Source organism: Monodelphis domestica, chromosome 2 (genome assembly GCF_027887165.1).
Source record: "Monodelphis domestica isolate mMonDom1 chromosome 2, mMonDom1.pri, whole genome shotgun sequence".
NCBI classification, from domain to species: domain Eukaryota; kingdom Metazoa; phylum Chordata; class Mammalia; order Didelphimorphia; family Didelphidae; genus Monodelphis; species Monodelphis domestica.
The window spans coordinates 55,664,653-55,682,470 of NC_077228.1; the positions used below are offsets into that span (position 1 = coordinate 55,664,653).

Sequence of the window (17,818 nt, forward strand, 5' to 3'; positions counted from 1 at the left end):
CTTGGCTGATGTCATCAGTCCCCCAGCAAGGTTGTGGCATGCTACCTTTGGGGACATTTTTAAGTGGGGATGCCATAGTTTTCAGGCAAGAGGATCCTCACTGATGAAAAGAGAGGATTTACAAATGTTCCCAGAATTTCATTTATGAACTGGATTGAAAAGATAAACCCTTTGTCTACTGAAAGAGTCAGTCCCCCCACCTCTAACTTAGGGTTTTAACCTTTGAAGCCTCATCCATCTTCTTCTATCCCCACCCCCAAAGGCACAAAGACAAAGAGCCCTCCTGGGTATGGTCTTGCTCTTGCTGCATTTAAAGTTTCACATTGAATATGAATTAAATTATCCAATGAGGGTTCTTTCCCTTTCAGCATATCAATTGCCAAGTAATTATTATTTATCTAAGAAAGGACTTGATGCATATTCATGGAGAATATTATTGGAGAAGCATTTGAATCCACCATTAAATGCCAAAGAGAAATTATCTGTAGAATCTCAGCCAAAAAGAAAGAAGTATTCCAGGAATACTCAACCAGCTAAACCCCTTGACCTGTAGCTTGTCAAAAGTACCCAGTATTTAGGATAAGCTCTCCTGGAGTGGGCGGGTACTTTGTTTTTTTAATAGCATGGATCCAGTGGCATCAGTGATAGCCTCAGTTGTTAAACTTGGGGATTTTAGTACAGATATCAGAGGAAGATAATAGATATGATATTTGAATGCCCCTCTCTTAGCATCCTTTTCTTCAGATCTCCCTCCCTTTGCTTGGAATTCCCTGGCTTGATCACTGAGATGTTCTTTTGGGTCAGCCCAGATCCTGGGGAGACACTATCTGAGTTTCAGGTGGAGGACATTAATGAATGACTGAAGATATCAGCTGTCCTCTGATCTAATACCAGTGCTCACAGCCCCCAGGTAGCAAGAATGGCCTTAGCAGTCTGTGCCTATCAGCTCACTGTCAGCTCACTTTCTCTGTAGACTAGGGCCCTAGCAGGCTTGCCTTTAAGGACCTTAGGTCAGCCTCTTCCTTTCCTAAAGATAATAGCTAGCATTTACATAGCACTTGAAGGCAGGCTGCAAAGTGCTTTCCATAGATCTCTTTTGCTTTCATTTCCTACTTGAAATAATTGAGTGAAAACTTTCTATTTGTTAGAGTGTTCATATGTTGGCTAACTGCCACCAAGAGAGAGGGAAAGAGGAGAGGCCCAAAGTTATTTATTCATCAAAACAAGCTTCATAAGTGGAATTGATTTCAGTTATCAGCACTAGGCATTCAGATCAGGGTGGTTTTTTAGGTTTACTTTCAGATCTTTTGCTGCCAGATTTCAAGGCTTCTGTTTCATTTAGCCTAAGGTATTAACTTTCCCCAGATTTCTAAAGGCCAAAACTCTGACCTCAACGTTTCTATTTGGGAGCTCTTTTTCCTTTTTATCATCACCCTCCCTTGTATCTCATAGATAGACAGTCCAGTCCTGTGGAATCTCAGAATTAGGGCCAGATATGGTAAACACAGATCTTCAGAGCAGTCCATCACACATACTGCCTTATAGACCATAATGCCCACATAGGCTTGTCTGGTTCTGTCCTGGGAGCAAGGGATAAACAGCGTAGGGAGGGAGGAGGGAAGGGGAACTTAGTGGGGATGTTGGTCTCCCTCTTTCTCTTCCTTCCCCTCCAGAGGATAGGCCTAGGACTTCAATTCCATCCAAGACCTCTCAGATCTATCCTGTATCAGCCTGGGGCCATTTTTTAGGGAAAGGACCTGTTCACCCACTTCTTTTAATCATTTCTGGGTTGGATCTTAATGTAAATAAGGAACACTTCCTCTAAATCCTTCTGCCCACTTTTGTGACCCAGCATGAGCATTGCCTGGCTGCCACAGCTTCCTGCTTTTAATACAACCAGAAGTTCTGGGGACAGGGATAAGGACATGGTCAGGCCAAGAGCCAGAGCCACCACCAGCGTGACCACAGATTGAACATGTACCACTTCAGCACTAGTCTGAATACCACAGATGACTGGCTCTGGTTAAGAAGGCCATGTTTGGTCCACAGATTGCCAAAAAAAGCTACTGAAACTCAATATTCCTGTCTAAAACATTCTCTTGTCCTAAGGCCTGTTCAGAAACAAGTACACAGGCCACTAAAGTTATTAATGTTTTATGACAGGAAGTGCTGCCATTGCTAGACTTAGCGGCCATGCTCAAGGCTGTACCTCTTTATTATGTTGTTGCCAGGCTCCTTAGTTCTATAGTAGACAGAAGCCTCGTTCCCACTCCCCCCTCCCCTTGGCTCCTACCTTCTGCATGATCTAGCAGTAGTGCTAATGGCTGATGCCTTTGCTTATATGTTTTCGTGTGTGTATTGGGGGGGGGGCAGAAGGGAGCGGGGTGAATTGCTCTGGTTCCCTCCACTGCCATTTCCATGTGCCTATCACTCCTGAACACCAGCCTGGCTCGGCCCCCACTTCTGATGGAGGAGCTGGAGTCAAGGCAAGTAGGCTCAACAGTGAGTGGATTGTTTGTCTCTATTTCCTTTGGGGAGGGGGGTTTCTTGGAGGGCAAGGAGAGGGGAGGGTTGACTTCGGACGTTGCACTCTTACAGAGAGAACACAGAACCTGAGGTGCAAATGTTACCATTCAACTCCTAATTAACCCAGAAATTTATTCTGTGACTTTGGGTAAGTCATGAATCACAGAATTTTGTGTGAAATTTGATGAAATCTCAGAGTTGGAAAGAACTTCAGAGGGTATCTGTTGGTCCAACCTGAATAGAGGTAGCACAGATGGTCAATAGAGCATAGATATATGGTAAGTAGAGCATCAGATTTGGAGTCAGGAGTACCAGCAAGATACTTGCTATGTGCCCCACATTCCTTATTATGAGAGAATTGAATGTGATGTCCATTAAAGATACTTCTAGATCTAAATCTGTGATCTTATAACTTCCTTAACAAATAATCATCCATTCTTTGTTTATGTGGAACCCACTCTCTCTTGCTTCAGACACATAGTAGCTGTGTGACCCTGGACAAGTCACTTAACCCTATTTTCCTAATAAAATAAGCTGGAGAAGGAAATGGCAAATAACTCTAGTATCTTTGCCAAGAAAACCCCAAGTGATGTAACAACGAGTCACACATGACCAAAATGATTGAACAACGCTCCCTAATGAAAGCCAATTTTGTTTTTTGGACAGCTCTAATTATTAGGAAGCTTCCCCACTATACCCAATCTATACCCAAGAAAAAGGAACAGTGAAGAGAGGTAGGTTTTTCCATGCTCTACAAAAGATCGGACACGAATATAGTCATAATTGTGAAAGGGTTGTCATGACTTATTGCACATACTACTTATTTGTCCATAGAGACCTAACTTCACTTTGCCTCAATGTCCTCAATTATAAAAAAAGAAAAACAAGGGCATGAAATTAGAGGGCCTTTGAGGTTCCTTCTAGCTCCAGATCTGTGATTCTATGACTATCCCCATGAGGTAAGGAGGAAGATGGCGGAATGGTGTCTGCAATTTATGAATGAGACTGAAACATGGAGAAGCTGAGCAAATTGCCCAAAGGGGCACAACAGCTTGGGATGAAACCTAATAAAAGCAGACCCTCTTTGAGTTCCCAGTTGAGTGTTTCTTCCTTAGACTCAAGCCTGGCACAAGCGGAGCATTCATGAAACCTTTGTAGGGTTTTAAGAAAGTTGGGTGATTTTGTGCCAGGGTGCTCTGATTCCTTCCTCCTGGGGTATGAACCATAGTGGTTGGGGCTCAGTGCCTGCTGCCACTTTGGATGACGGCCTCACAGAGGACTGACCTCAGTAACTCTAGGTCTCTGGGAGGTAAACTGAGCACTAGCTTCCATATTCACTAAATGTGAATATGGAATGGCAGAATATTATTCTGCCATTCAATTCACCAGTCATTTGACTTAAGTAGTGCCTGTTCCACAGGAGGAGACGGTGAGTCATTGGTCTGGTAGATTGAGGGTCAGCCTAAAGGCCAGAAGACCTTGAATCCAAGTCTGCCTCTGAGCCTCACTTCTCAATCCTTGCAGGCCACTCTAAAATCATGAATTTCACAGAGATTTTCCCAATATACTTATCTGCATTAGTGGAGAGAGTTCTGAAACCTGGACTTCTTTCAATGATTGAAATCACGGATCCAAATTCTTCTCCCCTCTCTCCCCAAAAAGGAAGGCAGGTAATACAGGTCCTGTCTATAATGAAACTACAGTCCAATGGAGGAAAGGACAAGTACCTAATTCAGTCAAATTTTTTTAAATACCCTTACCTTCCATCTTAGAGTCAACAATAAGTATTGGTTCCAAGTGGTAAGAGCTAAGCAATGGGGGTTGAATGACTTGCCCAGGATGTTACAGCTAGGAAATATCTGAGCTCAGACTTGAACCCCAGACCTCCCATCCCCCAAGCCTATGGCTCTCTAACCACTGAGCCACCTAGCTGCTCCTAGTCAACATTTTTTTAAAGTATCTACTACACACCAGGCTTTGTGCTAAACTCTCAGGATACAAAAAGAAGAGAGGCAGTCCTTGCCCTCAAGGAGTTTATAATCTAATCATGACAACGTGAGAAAGTGAAATAAGCACAAAGGAGAGATCTCAGCAAAATGCTAGAAGGAGCTTGAGGAAGGAGAGGTGACTTTCACAGAAAGATTATAAAATATCTGAGGAAGGAAAGGAGGGAAAGAGAATTTATTAAACACCTACTATGTACCAGATCCTGTGCTCAGTGCTTTACAACTGTCTCAAATCCTCACAACAACCCTGGAAGGTGGATACTGTTATTATCCCCATTTCCAGGTAAGAAAACTGAGGCAGACAGAGCTTAAGTGACTTGCCCAGGGCAAACAGTAAGTATATGAAACTGGATTGGAACTCAGGTCTTCCATGATTTCAGGCTCAGGGTTCTATCCACCTAATTGACTCTTTTGTTGTTGATTGCCCCTTTAAGGTACATTATAAAAAATCATTTGATCCAGGGAAGTTGAAGTCATCCAGCCAAGACTTTCTGTGCTTCTAAAGTTCTTAATTTTTATTCCATATGTCTGCCTGATTGGGTTTGTGTGAAGACAGGAAAATTGTATGTTAACCATTATTCTATTCACTTGACATAGTCATGCCCAGAAACTGAGTGGCATTAGAGGCACAAGTCAGCTTCCTTTTCTGGGGCAAGAAGGAATGATCATAGGCTTGAGAACTGGCCAGTATCCTAGAGGTGATGTTGTCTAACCCTCCCCATTTTACAGTGGAAGAAACTGAGTCTCAGGTTAAGAAGTAGTCAGGATCTGAATTCAAGTAAATTCACTGCTTTTCCTACTGTGCTAGAGTCTCCTGTTCCTCAGAATTAGTAAGTCTCTTGACCTTCTTTTCCCTTCCTCCACCCTGTCTCATTCCTATTTAAGATTTCACACCATGCTTCAATTTCCTGGAAAGGCAGAGGCTGGAGGCCAAAGGGCCGGTGTTTTTTGCCATAGCTTATTCCATCCCTCACCATCTTTTTTCCCCCCACTGATAAGAGTTGCAGTTAATCCTCACAGGTGAAGCAGGTGTCTTGGCTGATATCAGTACAGTTTATTAGAAATGCCAGGAGGGAAGGACAGAAGAAGAGGTCAGCATCTACTTTCTGAAAAGCCCTGCTACTTCGGGGACAGGGACAAAGTGAGCCAGGCTCTTTGGAGCTGGAAAGTGGAAACAAATCATATTAGCGATTCTCATTGGGAGCGTGAACAAGGTCAGGGTGCTGAGTTTGAGCAGGCAGAGTAGCAGCAACAAAACGGAAACTCTTGGCTTCTCTGAGAACTCATATAGAGTACCCAAAAGTTGGGGAAAGCCAGGTCACAGGATGGATGCACTATGGACAGGGCAAACATAGAAATAACCTCGTCATACCATTTCGTCCAACCCTGTGGGTTCTTCAAGATGTAGAAGTCTTAGTGTAGAGACTGATTGCAGACAATCTATCTCTGATGTCCAGTCTTAGATCTGCCTGAGGCATTAAGGAATTAAATAACTTCCCCATAATCTCACAGTTGCTATAAGTCAATATCCATTTATTAAATAGCTTTCCCCAAGTGTTGGGGTACCCTAGATGAGCTCTCAGTGAAGCTGACTGTTTTAGTGAGGTGGTTGCCCTTCTCCCTGCTCAAATTTAATAGCCTGTCCTTGCTCTCTGTTCTCCAGACGAGAATCACTAATATGATTTGTTTCTACTGTCCAGCTCCATTTATTAAAATGCCTACTTTGGGTCAGCCTAGGATCTGGTGACAACTCCAAACTCTGTTCCATCTGGGACTTTCCCAGTGAGCCCTAGCATCCCTCCACTGCACCTCAGCTACAGATCTGTCCAGCCTCCTGATTTATCAGTGGTTCCTGGCTAGTAACGATTGAGGGAGCACTGGATTTGGAATAAGCAAGACCTGAGTTTGAATCCTATCTTAGACACTTACTAGCTATGTGATCCTAGTCAAGTGATTTAGCCTCTCTGGACCCCAGTTTCTTCAAAATCGATGACCCTATCCCATACCTAAAACAGTAAATGGCTTTCTGGCCGGGAACATGCATTAGGTGCATGTCCTTCTTTTACAACATCCTGGACAAATGGTCACCCAGGTTCAGCTTAAAGATCCCCATGAGGCTCCCTTTAAGTTATCCATTCTATTTTGGTTAGAAAGTTTCCCCTTATTGAACACCTCATGTGATTGAAATTACTCTAGAGCAGTCGTAGACAATCTTTGATTTGTCATATTGATATAGGAAGCTATTACTTCTCTAATTTCTACCTTTTTCATCTTACTCCTGTCCATCAAGTTTCCTTTTCTCTCAGCACTCCATTCTTCATTCCTCCACTCATTCTCCTTCCTCCACAAGAAGAGCCATTCTATTCAAATTGATGTTTGGACTGCTTCCTTCATTCAAGTTTCCCAGGGTTGACAGTGTCTTCATCCACTCCATCTCCTCTGCCAGCAAAAGCTTTCCTTCCCTTCTTGACCTCAACTTTCAGAGGCAATAAGGGTATTCATTCACCTTCTTCAAGTCCCTCTTGAGATCTTTCCTGCTGTCTTCCCTGATGCTCTCACCCTCACAGCACAAGGTCTGCCCTCTACTGTTTGTTAGCCCCACTCAGTAGCATGCCCACAAAGCACCCACACAAAATACTCAGGCCCCACCAGCCTGCTGTCTAGCAAAAGCTAACTGTTCAGTAAATGGCTTTCTGGCCGGGAACATGCATTAGGTGCATGTCCTTCTTTTACAACATCCTGGACAAATGGTCACCCAGGTTCAGCTTAAAGATCCCCATGAGGCTCCCTTTAAGTTATCCATTCTATTTTGGTTAGAAAGTTTCCCCTTATTGAACCTAAATCTGCCTTGCACTGGCCCTCAAATCAATTCTGTCCTCTAGGTCCAAGCAGGATAAGTCTAATCCCTTGTTCATCAGACAGCCCATCAAATACTGAAAGACAGTTCTCACACTCCCTCATTCCCTGCCATGTCCTCTCTTCTTCAGGCTAAGCATCCCTGGCTCCTTTGGTGTCTTTCGTTATGACACAGCATCTGGAGCCCTGGATCCTTTTTACTTTTTTAGTGCCAATGTCATTAGAAGAGCCCTTTGCCTGTAAATCAGTAGTAGTGGTAGTCTTTCACATTCTCGTAAATCAGTAGATAATTGTTTAATTCTCTGCTAGGAAAAGCACAGTCCCTGTTCCTGCCCTTGGGGAGCTTTCTCTCCATTGGAGAGGTAGACATAACTTGCAGAACAAAGCAGTTAGCTACGCATTATGTTAGGGAGATGGATTGTAAGCCCTGTGGGAGTCCAAAGCAGAAAGATCAGTGTGTCCTGAGGCAGTCAGGGGAGGAAAGGTCTGCATTATCTTATGCCTTGGTCATGAGGTGCAGAGTGGTATATGAGATGCTCCAGCCCCAATTCTTCTTGGTTCGGGAAGTGGTCTCGTTTTTAATCAGTCTGCTGGCATTTATCGACTCTCTCCCATGTATCGGGCATTGATTATACTGGGTCAGACACTAAACAGTTCTGGCCTTCAGGAAGCTTACAGTTTAGTATGGAGGGCAGCTACTTGCTCAGGGAGGTGTCACTTGGCCTGGACTGCTACCTACCAACTGACTTAGCAGCTCTCCCCGTTCTCTCTCTCTGCCCTCCCTCTATATGCCTCCCTCATAGGTTCACTTGCTGAAAGACCAGTTGGCTGCGGAAGCCGCTGCCCGATTGGAGGCCCAGGCTCGAGTCCACCAGCTCCTGCTGCAGAACAAGGACATGCTTCAGCACATCTCCCTGCTGGTCAAACAAGTACAGGAGCTTGAACTCAAGCTGTCAGGACACGATGCCAGTAAGTGACCCCTCTCTTGCCCCTCTTTGCTTCAACTCACCCCCCAGAAGAAGACATTGAGAGCTGCTTCATCAGAGGCACTAAAAACTAAATGTGATCTCTCCCTGGTACCCCTCTCTTGAAGGAAGAGAACAAAGTAGCCCCATGAACAGCCCTTATCTTTATTTTATTTTTTAAAAACCCCTACCTTCCATCTTGGAATTAATATTATCTATCAGTTCCAAGGCAGAAGAGCAGTAAGGGCTAGGCAATGGTGTAAATCATTTGCCCGGGGCCATATAGCTTGGAAGTATATGAGGCCAGATTTGAACCCAAGACCTCCTTTCTCTAGGCTTGGTTCTCAATCCACTGAGTCCCCTACCTAGCTGCCCCCCACCCTGCTTTCTAAACAAACAGCAAGTAGTCTCATAGATCCAACTGGTGTTCATGGCATACTTGGTTTCTGTGGGAGATGTGGAATATAAGTCAACATCCCCAGGATGCCTTGGTTGTGTGCTAAGTCTATCACAAGGCATAATCTTGGGGTGGGTTAAGGTTATGGGGGGTATATCTTTATGAAAGGTGGCACAGTGTAAGAGAGTCCTAGATTTACAGTTGTGAGACCTGGCCTCAAATTTCCAATCCCACATTCGCTGCTGTGACCCAGTCTCAGTTTCCACACCTATTTCACAAGGTTATTTTGAGAAGAAATTGTGTTTCTCTCCTTTGATCTTTCAAACTCTCTGAGAACAGGGAGAGGGGGCCCATCAGCTACTTTAAAGATGGGGAAACTGAGATCAAGAGAAGTCTGATCACATACCTGGGGATCATACCAACACAGCAAATTGGTTACGAGGCTTGGGTTAGAACCCAGATGTTCTGTAAATTAGAACAGTGAAGAGAATGCTGGACTCGGAGTCAGCAAGACTTCACATCTTGCTTTAGACATTCACTAGCTGTATGACACCGAAAAAAGTAATTTAAAAACTTTATTTCAACACTGTTTTGATGGACCTGCTCCATCATCTTTGGAAAATCAAGTCTAAAGCTGGAAGAGCCCTTGGGGACCATAGGATCTAATCTCCTGTTTTTATAGTTGTGGAAACTGAGGCTCAGAGAAGAAAAATGTGACTTGTCCAAGATTGCACAGTGTTAGAGGTGGAATTTAAATGTAGGTCCTGCACTCTCAGAGTCCATGCTCTTTGCACTTGCATCACGTTGCCCAGAATGAGTCTCTTTTCCAGGGTGATCTGTTTAGTGCTTGCAAAGGACTCAACCATGCAGGTGAATGGTAGCATTTCATATCTATAACTTATTGAACTTCCAATCCCCTCTCTCTCTCTCTCTCTTCTTCAACAGTGGGTTCCCAAGACAGCTTGCTGGAAATCACTTTTCGCTCCGGCGTCCTCCCCGTCCTCTGCGACCCCACGACCCCCAAACCCGAGGACCTCCACCTGCCCCCGCTAGGTCCCAGCTCGGCCGACTTTGCTCACTCAGTGGGCAGCCCCTTAGGTAGGCGTGACTGTTTGGTGAAGCTGGAGTGCTTCCGTTTCCTGCCACCTGGGGACACCCCATCAGGGGGAGAGCCTCTCCTGGGCAGCTTGGAGCTCATCAAATTCCGAGAGTCAGGCATCGCCTCTGAATATGAGTCTAACACGGACGAGAGTGAGGAGCGTGACTCATGGTCTCAGGAGGAGCCTCCCCGCCTGCTGAATGTCCTGCAGAGGCAGGAGCTGGGGGATAGCCTGGATGATGAGATCGCAGTGTAGGTGCCTGTAGGAGATGGCAGCAGTGGTGGCCAGGCATCCGGGGATGAGAAGCATCAGAGACCAGGAGGGGAGGGAGTTGTCTCCACAGCCTGCAGTAGGAGGGAGACTAGGAGCACCACCAGCCTAGGCTACATCTTTCTTTGCCCATTGGGGTGATAAGTGGGGCCTAGAGAAGTTTGAGGTTTCCCAAAAGGCTTTGGAGTTTTCATTTTGGACAGTAGGAAAGGAAATGATAGGGTTTAATTCCCAGCATCAAACTTAAATCTCCTGTTGTTACAAAAAATGGACCTGGCCTTCTAGGCTCCATTGTGTCCCTATAGAGATTGGCCATTTCCAGAATTATGTCGGAATCTCTCACTTACCAAGTCTTCTGTATCATAAAGATTTTGGCTCATAATTCCATGAGGTCCCAACAATGCTCTTCCTACATTCCCTGCATCTCCTGTTGGGGAGGGATACCTCTCCTAGATCAGGCATGTCACTCCATGCCTAAACCTTTGTCTTCATTGGAAGAAGTGCCACTGCTAGGCATACCTAAGGCACATGGCAAGAGAGTCAGGAAAATGTATTCCTCAGTGTAACCATGGAAGTGGCAGATTCCATACAGGACCAGCTGTCTTGGTTTATGTAGTCATCCTTTGAAGCCCACAGGGAGATGAAGGAGTCATGGAAAAACATGACACTGGTCTTTTCTTTGGGTATGGAATTCCTCTTTTCCCCTCTCTGTGAAAAGCAATGGCCATCAAAGTTATAGCTAGAAAGCGCCCCAGATTATTATGGTCTTGCCAATAAAAGCCACAGCCATGTCCCTCAGAGTTTCAGGGGGCCTCGGCCTCTCTTCCTATCTCCTCTCCCCAGGCAGCTTTGTGGGACTTTTTTAGTTCATAAAATGAGCACTGGCTGGTAGTTGGGAGGGACTTTGGTCAATGGGTATTCCAAATGGGCCCTCTCCCACTTGAGTCAGGAATTGTTCCCCACAACATAATCATCCATGTGCACACCTGTCTAGAGGAGATGAGTGATCAATCCATAACTCAGCAATATGTATAGGGTAAAAGACTAGTAGAGGAAATTTAAGAAAAAGATCCCATTCTTCTCTGTCCAGTGAAATAGTAGTAGGTTTTTCTAGAAGAAATTTAGAAAATGCCTGAAGGAAAACAAGAGTTTCCATCACTTTTTCATTGGGGAAGTCCACTCTCCTCCATCTTGGATAGCAAAGACACAAGCTCAGAGGACAAGGATTGTTGAAGGGGTTGATCACTAAGGAGGATGTTTTGGTCCCAAATCATATGTTGTCAATTTTGGGTTTCCTTTGTAAGTCAGGAAAAGGAAGGTTCTACCTATCTCCTTCCTCCATCTGGCTGCTGCATTTTCTTCTCCCAGACCAGATGGTCCATATCCTGGGACAAAAAAAAAATCATGCAACTTTACCATATTTCCCTCCAGAGACTGCAGTATCAGATGCAATTTAATTGGAAATAGAGTTCATGTTTATGTGTGTCCATACATTTATGCGTGCTCCTATAGATTCCCCAATTTTCCCACATGTACGGAAAGAGCCCATGAGCAAGATTATCATTATCTGTTGGCTTTGCCCCTACATACTATCAAAATATCCATTGATCCCATTTATTATACTTCTACGAGAATCACAATGAATTAATCTCATTCCTGAAGTATGCTTATTTGTATTTTTAAATGTTTGAATTAGGTAAAATGATCAGATAACAAGAGAAGAACGAGCACTTTGGGGGAAGCTCTTAAGAGAAGCAAATTGAGCCTCATTTGATCTGTTTAGATTGCAAAACCCTAATATACTGTATTATTAACTGGCAGCTTGAAAGAAATCAAGTTTTTGCTCACCAAAAAAAAAAACAACATTGTAGGTAGAGGAAGGAGATCTAGCAATGCCGGTGGCCTGCTGTGGGCCAGCAGGAGCTAAGGTTAAAACCACTGGCAGAATGGACAAGACTGGGCTGTTATGGTCAGAGAAGCTCATGTTGGCAGACCAAACTTTAGTCACCTATTCTAGTGCCTACGGTATCTAAAAGTGTATGTGTGTGTATATATGTAGATGTGTAGATATGAATAAATATATATATATATACTATATACATATGTATATATATAGAAAATATATAGAGATGAAGGTTACCCAATTGTTATAGAGAAGATGACTCTGCGAAGAGATACATTGACAAAGGCAAAATCAAATAGGATACAGAAAGGAAAATTTGGGGGTAGGGGGAGAGGGCAAGAGGAAATAGGGATGAACAAAATGATGTTGGTGCAAGAACCAGGCAGGTCTAGTTCTGAATGCAAATCCTTGGGCTTTAGATTCGAAACCAATCTCATTCCATGAGAGAAGTCTTTCTGACACTGTCAAGAGCTTTTCTCTCCCCTGCTCCCCGCCTCTGGCTTCCAAGAGTTTGTTGGTAGTACAGCTGGAGTGACCACAAAAAACTGTTGTCCCTGATTTGAAATTTGTTTGAGTGACAGAGTTGGTGTCACTAGCTATTCGGGACTGGAGTTCAGGTCTAGGTAGTGGCTACATCCTAAACACCCTCACTGAGAATGCTTGTTTTAGCTTAAAAAAGGTATCCCAAGTATAGATTACTTTCTTCTTGTCTGGATCTTTTGGTTCAATAAGAGAAAATACTAAAAAAGAAATCTGAGACTCAGAGCTTGTTACTGGAAGGAAAATAATCTTTAAATTCTGGCTCTTGGCTCAAGGAGGACTTTTTCTGTTACCTTTTGCCCTATCTCCTCCCATCCCCTTGGCTAGCCCCAGATATTCCCTATAGCATCTGTTCAGGTACTGGTATGCCACACTGAGTGCCAGCATGTTGAAGAATGAGTAGCCAGTCACTGTGTGTCGGGAATGAGAATGCCTTTGGATTCAGAGTTGGGGAATCCATCACGGTGGCTGCTCATCCCTCAGCTGGGAAAGACAGGGGAAGAACCATTCATAATGAGGTCCCCCCCAACCCTTCTCATTTCCTGATTTTAACTCTAACTTGTTCCTCTTTCTTCAGTTCTGTGACTTCAAGGAGGAGATATGGACTGCGGTTGGGAAAGGGGTGGTGTGTACAGGCAAAGCATCTATATCAGTGATGACCAGAGGCTGTTTATTCTTAGACCCCCCCACCCCCAGGAATGTGTGACACCCATTCACAGCACAGAGGGCTGTGAGGTGGGGCAAGGGAAGGAAAGGCAGCCTCTGCTAACCTTGACTGTACCCTGGAACTGTAAATGTGTAATTATACTCCTGCTAATCTCAGCGCTGTCTGTAAAACTCTCCAGCCTTACTGCTCTCTGTCTACTGATCTTACTTTCTCAAAGATTGAATTGGTGTTTCACTTATTTCCTCTCCTTCTTCCCTTTCCTACCACTGTTGTGTCATTAATTCTATTGACTCAACTCTCTGGGAAATGATTCTGTCCATGTAAGTGCACTTACTCCCTGGATGTTGTCACCAGTCTAGTGGCTTTTGCTAAATAAACCTTTCTTATTTCTAAAGTCTTCCTCTGTTGTCTCTTCTTGTTTCTTACTTTCTGCTCTACCTGCTTCCTTTCTTACCTCCCTCCTCCCAAGACAGGCAGATGTGGGACAAGATGTGTGGACATTTCCTAAAATGGTGGTTTTAACAGAAGCAATAGATCTGCATAGGCAAGGAGTGGGAAGCCCATCCATCCTTCCCCATCTGCTGCTCACCTAGGTCAGCTTGCCAAGTCCAGGCATTTTTGCAGGCCTAGACACAATCAGAGAGGCTTTAGGATGTTGTGGACCATGGCAGTCATTTCCTAGGTGTACAGAATAGCACTGTTGACTTAGAACAGGAAATGACTTTTGATGTCCTAGCCTTTCATTTAAGATGAAGCAACCAGAGAGATCAAGTGATTTGCCCAAGGCCACAAAACAGTGACAGTGCCAAAATTTGAACCTAGGTCTTTTGACTCCAAATCCAGCACTCTTTTCCCAGCAGCAAAATAACACCACGTTAACACAGAGTATCACATTTCAAGTTTAACATTCCCAAATGCTATCAAACCTACTTTCATTTAAGGTTTGGCTATCTCCATTTTTTTTTTATCATCACATTAGAAAAGGCTTTGAAATTGGGAGTTGGAGGAACTTATCTTACCTTTATCTCTCACTGGGTGACCTTAGACAAATCACTTCTCTGGATCACAGTTTCTTTATGTGCACAATGGAGAGATTGGCTGAAATGACCAGAGATCCCTACCAGCTCTAATCTGTGCCATAAGGTACTTGGCATTTGTGTAGGGGAACTGGAAGGTATTTTTAGTCCCTCTTGCCACTTAATCGAAGGCAACTTCTTCCAATGTCCCTTTGATGATGTTGATGGAGAGCTCCTTTGTAAAGACCATCTTGGAGAGCCACCCAAGGACAACAGATCAGTGAACTGACTTTCCCATGGACTCGAATAATGAACATGTTTCAGAGGCAAAAGTGAACCCAGATCTTCTTGGTTCCACGGCCAGCCACCCTATCTTACTGCTTCTCTCACTTTAAGGTTTGTGATGGTTTATCTTCAGCCCAAATTTTCCAGAGCTGAAATGTAATGGTCACATTGGTCTCAGTTGGGGAGTATGAACAGCCACGTTTTTCAGCTTTCCAAACACTAGCATCAGATTTGACAAAGAGCATACCAGTGAATGACACCTTAACCCTTAGTAGGTTCATCACAATCACTTGACACTTAACTTGAAATCTTGAATAATATTTTTTAAAAAAGGGATAAAATAAAGGTTGCTCTTTTAACAAACAAAGTTCTAGAGGATGTCTCAAATTACCTCCTATTTAAAACAACAAAACAAAACATTGTTAAATGCCTCTCCCAACTACCTTGGAAATTGCAATATATGTTTTAATGGAGAAGAGAGCATCTCCTTCACTTCCAAGATTTAGTAGATGTTCTTTTAGAAGCAGCAGACGTCTTCAAGCTTAGCTTCGAATACTTCAAGTATTTCCACACTCTTTTCAGACTCAGTGCCTTTGTACAGGACTCTCTAACTATTGATTCCACCATCTTGGGGTAGCAGAGAAGGCGAGACCCTTGGACCAATTCTAATCCTGCAGACAAATGGAGCCAATGACTATACTTCAACCTAGAAAGGATGATGGTTCCCCCTCACAAAACCAAAACAAATAAGAGATGAAGAAAATTCCCAACCAGGCCATAGTAAGACTTCTCTGCTAAAAGTGGACTTCATCTAATCTGCAGAGCCAGGAGTGTTTATTGTGTCAATGTGAATATATTGAAGGCATGATGCAAAAACTAGGTCAGTGTCATGGAAGACCGTGTTTCTGTTTCTTCCTACATCTTTCCTGAAGGTGACAGGAGTTCAAGTTCAGTCTTATTCATCACTAGGGTTTCCTCTTCAATAGGAAGGAGAGGCCAAGGAGGACAATCTATGCCTTCTACTTATTTGTAATGTATAGATTACCTGTTGTCAACAAGAACTCTTGAGGTAGCTCATAAAATTACAAATTTAGATGAATCAAATACATCTGTTTAAAGGAGCAGAGAAGACAGACCCCGGATCCAAATTGTGCATCTTTTACTCATTACCTGTATGACCTAGGGCAAGTCCTTTAACGTCTCAAAGGAATCAGTTTATGTGTCTCTAAAATGAGGTGTTTGAATTAGATGACTTCTAAGGTCCCTTCCCATTCCAAATCTTTGTACAGGTGAGGGTTAGACTAAATGACCCCTGAAATCTCTTGTCATTCACTGACATCTCTATATCTCTGTTTCAATGATACTAAGTAGATATTCTGCAAGTATTATTCTCCCCATTTCACAGATGAGAAAACTCAGACTTCTTCAAACTTACCTAAATGACTAAGTACTATATGAAGAACTTTATGATTAACAATGATTTGAGAAAGTGACAGAGGTGTTCATCATTTGAATTTTAGAGCAAAGATAACAATGATTTTTCTCAAGGTGCTATAACTAATCCCTAGAGTCTTTTTTTGGTCTGAGGTCCCCTTTACACTCTTAAAAATGATTGAAGATCCCCCCCCACAAAGGATTTTTGTTTATGTGAGTTATGTCTACCAACATTTGCTATATACAAAATGAAGACATCTTTTATTTTGAAAATAATTTTGGGCTCATGGACCCCCACCAGCCCCCAGATGATAAACTTTGAGAAACCACTGGGCTATATGATTATAGATGTTGAATGCAGGGAAGGAAAGACAGACACTTGGAGAGTTAAGTGACTTGCCCAAGGCATCATGGCTGGATTTGAATACACATCCTCTGATTCCTGAGTCAGTGCTCTTCCCTATGATCCTTTCTGTTAATTTTAGACCCAGCTTCTAAGTCTCGCATTCATTTAAGCTATAAAAGAGGCTCAGAAATTTGAGGTCAAGCCCTCATCACTGTCACTGAAGGTGATAAGGAGCCTTGTTTGACCATCACAAGAAAACAGATGATATGAGGAAAGGGTTGTCCATGTCCTTGCCCTCCTTCAACTTTGGAAGGAGGTTGGTCAGAGGGAATAAGAGAAAATCAAATACTGTGACTAAATTGTATAAAGCATATTATCCCTTGTGAGTCTCAAAGGGGATGAAATAAAGCCAGTCCATCCCCTTGGGGTGCTTTACAATGATCTCATTTGATCCTTTCAACAACTTTGGGAAGTAAGTGCTATTATTATTCCCATTTTACAGCTAGAGGAACCCCTGGGACAAACAAAAGTTTAGTTCTAGTGTAAGCATTTGAGGCTACATTTGACTTCAAGTCATCCAGACTCCAAGCCCACCATACTATCTACTGTTTGTGTGTACATGTTCATGCAATTACATATTGACTTTCATGGTCAGCAAAAGCTTTGCTGACCTTCCTTGGGAAGTCGCAGGTGGACATTGGAAAGAGTGCTATCTGTCAGGGGACCTAGGTTCTAATCCCTCCGTTGACTTTTTGTGTGATGTTGGTCACTTAATCTCCAAGAACTTCACTTTGTTCATCCATAAAATGATCTGTGATCCTATGATATTGTCAGATAAAGATGGATAGCCTTAGATTAGCCTGCCTGAGAAAGAGTTGTAACCTAGCAGCATTGGAAAAGAAGGGCATGTCTGTAGAGATTCCTTATTCTTGCTGCCATCATAGGAAATAAATTGGCAATAGGGGCTGGGAAGAGGAGATAAAAACCAAAGCCCTTTGGAGGTGAGTTTTATTGTCTCTAAAAGGGGAAAGCTCTTCCAGGCCATGGGGAAGTAACTTGTTGAAAGGCTGATCCTGGAGAGAAAACAATCTAGAGGCATCACCCCAACCTCCCCTTGCCCTGCACTCCTGTGTTCTCCTCCACTGTGACTTAACTGCATAGAGAATTTTGACTCTTGTGGGGTTTGTAATGGATGAAATAAAGCCAATCCACCCCCTTGGGTTAGCTTTCGCACTTTTCCAATGCAGTGAGCTTCTGTTCCTCCCCACTTATCTAAGGAGTGTTTTAAGCTATGAAAAGAGGCTCCTTATCCCCCCCCCCAAATAAATAGAATAATCTAACTGATACATCTTGCAGGAAACATCAGTGATTTTGTCCACATGCAAAGAGATGACATTGAGTCCCAAGATGCCCAACCACAAAGATTGAGTATGACCTCTTCAAATCTGATACATATACCATCTATCTCCACCTAAAGAACTGGTAAAACTGGGTCATGGATGAATCC

At 43.4% G+C, this 17,818-nt stretch overlaps 1 protein-coding gene across 11 annotated transcripts in view; it reads left to right on the top strand.

Moving 5' to 3' along the window:
- C2H1orf226 (chromosome 2 C1orf226 homolog) overlaps positions 1–17,818 on the top strand; it is a 420,186-nt gene that overhangs the window by 376,809 nt on the left and 25,559 nt on the right. For all 11 annotated transcript variants that reach the window (XM_007480659.3, XM_007480658.3, XM_056815458.1 and 8 more), the window contains 2 exons: positions 8,192–8,357; positions 9,696–9,848. In XM_007480659.3, coding sequence (XP_007480721.2) covers positions 8,192–8,357; positions 9,696–9,848 — 319 coding nt within the window. The remainder of the gene's footprint in view (positions 1–8,191; positions 8,358–9,695; positions 9,849–17,818) is intronic.